The sequence below is a fragment of the Vicia villosa genome, unplaced genomic scaffold (genome assembly GCF_029867415.1).
Source record: "Vicia villosa cultivar HV-30 ecotype Madison, WI unplaced genomic scaffold, Vvil1.0 ctg.001376F_1_1, whole genome shotgun sequence".
NCBI lineage: Eukaryota > Viridiplantae > Streptophyta > Magnoliopsida > Fabales > Fabaceae > Vicia > Vicia villosa.
In genome coordinates this window covers 368,858-371,812 of record NW_026705599.1, presented here as the reverse complement: position 1 = coordinate 371,812, position 2,955 = coordinate 368,858, and the positions used below count along the sequence as shown (strand labels likewise).

Below are 2,955 nucleotides of genomic sequence, written 5' to 3'. Positions count from 1 at the left end.
TGTCTAGAATTTGATCCAATGATCCAAGAGTTCATAATAATCTATGCACGGTGCATAGATTTTTATCTATGCATGGTAACTGCACCCTAAAAAGTCTTAGTAATAGTTTGTTGTGTAAATGAATAAGTCTTGTGGCTCAGCTGCGGTGAGAGACCTCAGCGAGCATGATTTTTTTTATTAATTAATTAATAATCAAATAAAAATAATAGATATAGTTTATATAATTCATGAAATAAAATAATGAATTAACATAACTCAATACTAATTAATAGAATTAATGGACTATTTTTCTTATGACTTAAAAATTAATGACCATTTTTATTAATTAATAATAAAATAAATTAAGATGATTAATAATAAAAATAAAATAATATCTTAGCTAATAAAAACAAATATATAATTAAAAAATGCTATTTAGTATAATATATATGAAATTATAATGTTATAATTAATAATAAAAATAAAATAATATCTTAATTAATAAAAATAAATAAATAAATAAAATGCTATTTAGTGGAATATATATGAAATTACAATGTTATTCTCAATTTTGACTTAACAACTTTTATAATAAAATAAAATATTATCTTAGCTAATAAAAATTACAATATTATCCTCAATTTTGACTCTAAAGATTACTCACTCTCTCTTTCCTATTATATGGTCTAGACATAATGGTATATAATGTATATAAAAAATTAACTTTTTTAAAAAAATAAGACTAAAAGAAATATTATATTTATCCCTTTTTAAGTATAATTATAAAGACGGTATATTGTTTATATATCGTGTTTAATAGGGATGACAATTTGCCTCATATCCTATGGATATCTATAAAAGTGTCTATAATGAGTAGGATAAAAACCTGCAAAATAGGTATAGGTATGAACACGGATAATTACCTATTAAAACAAGCGGGTATGGCTACGGGTAGGGGTGGGCAGGGGCGGTTCTATAGCCCAGCAAGCCCGGACACGCACCCGGGCTCAATCCCTATTTTCTTTGTATTCCCCCAAATTTAATAGCCGATTTTTAAAGGAAACTAGGGGCAAAATTAGTAAAAATAAGGGTGTAAAAATTAAAACAGATGAATACGCAATGGTCCAGACAGGCCCAATCTAATTAATTAAAAAAGAACAAAACTAAACAGTACCGAAAACAAATTTTGAATCTCCCCTACTGCTGCCCTGTTCCTATTTCTCTCTCTCCAATACGTCACTTTCCAGCACACTAGCAAAGGTAACATGCTTCTTAATTTGTCTAATTGTCTTATTATTAGTTTTATAGTAATACAATATTATATAGTTATAAATGTTGTAAAAATCTACCCTTATAGGTTGTGTAAATGGTAAACCCAACCTTGTTCAATCGAAATTTGAAAACCAAATTTTTTTCTAATAGTTCAGTTTCTTGTTTTATCCTGCAGTTTTTCTAATAGTTCAATTTCTTGTTTTATCCTTTTGTAAACCCAACCTTTCTTGTTTTACCCTTTTTTTTTCTAGTTTAATATAGGTCAATTTTACATAGTTCAATATAGGTCAATTTTACATAGTTTAATTTAGACTGAATGATAGTTCAATTTTTCTTCTAATATTTATATTTTAGTTTTTATTTTAACAGAAATTCTACTCTTTTTTTTGGGGTTCTAATATAGTATCAAAGATTTTGGTTAATTTAATAGGTCATTCATAATAATAAAATTATCTTTTAATTTTTTTGTTATGAATTATTTACTTTATTTAATTATTTGGTCTTGTCAATTTGTGTGTTATAAATTGTTTACTTAAAAATTTGTTTCACTGAATCATTACATTTCAGAGATGAGGAGGTTTTTGGTTTCTAGAACAAGTATTGAGAAAGTGAATGTTAAGCAACCGGATGTCGAAGTAGAAGAAACGCCATCTAATGTGGCCAATGATTTTAATCCAAATGAGATTGTGTGTGATCCAGGATGTAGGAAACAAATTCATGAGTATGCTCCGGATATTCAAGACCAAGTGAGGAGGGCATATATATTGAAGGGTCCAACGCAACCAGATTTAGCAAGATTTCCTCGTACTCAATATGGGAAGAAATCAAGAGCATTTTGTAAAGCATGGTATAAGAATTATACATGGATTGAATACAGTGAGTCGAAGGATGCAACTTATTGTTTTTATTGCTTTCTCTTTAAGCCGCCCGGGAGGGCCGAACACTTTGGTTATGAAGTCTTCAACAAAGACGAATTTAAGGATTGGAAGCATGCATCTAAAGGCTTTAAAGATCTTATTGGTAGTCATGATAGTAAGCACAACTCATGTGTGAAGCACTATGATGATTATAATAAACAAAGACAAAGTTTGACAAGTATCTTTGCTAGAGCAACTAGGGAATCAGAAGAATTGTATAAGATCCGTTTAACTTGTTCTTTAGATTGTACTAGATATCTCTTAGCACAAGGCAATGCTTTTCGTGGCCATGATGAAATCTCTACTTCTCTAAACAAGGTAAATTTTAGAGAGATGGTGGATTGGGTAAAATCTAATGATGAAAAAGATGCTTTTGATCGTGGTCCAAAAAATTGCACTATGACTTCCGGTGACATTCAAAAGGAGCTTGCAACGTGTTGTGCACATGAAGTTACGAAGGTGATTATGTAAGAGCTTGGTGATAGACAATTATCTGTGCTTATTGATGAGTCACATGATATATCTGTCAAAGAACAAATGGCGGTGATGTTGAGGTTAGTACAATGAGTTTGTTATTGAAAATACTACAATTATTAACTTAAACTTGTAAATTTCATTCAAACATAGAAGAATACATTTAAATTTTTACTTATTTTTCTAGGTTCTTGAACGACAAAGGGAAAGTTATGGAACGATTTATTGCTCTACATCATGTCAAATATACTACATCTGAGGCACTAAAGGATGCTCTTTATGGTATTCTCGATCGTCATACGTTATCTATTTC

At 29.3% G+C, this 2,955-nt stretch overlaps 1 protein-coding gene across 1 annotated transcript; it reads left to right on the top strand.

Moving 5' to 3' along the window:
• The first annotated feature begins 1,820 nt into the window (after positions 1 to 1,820).
• LOC131634893 (uncharacterized) lies at positions 1,821 to 2,639 on the top strand. Its single transcript, XM_058905515.1, has one exon. It carries the CDS (start codon positions 1,821 to 1,823, stop codon positions 2,637 to 2,639), a length of 819 nt encoding a protein of 272 aa, XP_058761498.1.
• The last annotated feature ends 316 nt before the right edge of the window (positions 2,640 to 2,955 follow it).

Excerpts from the sequence above, each read along its gene's own strand:
- LOC131634893 (XM_058905515.1), top strand. The coding sequence starts at position 1,821 with ATGAGGAGGTTTTTGGTTTCTAGAACAAGTATTGAGAAAGTGAATGTT.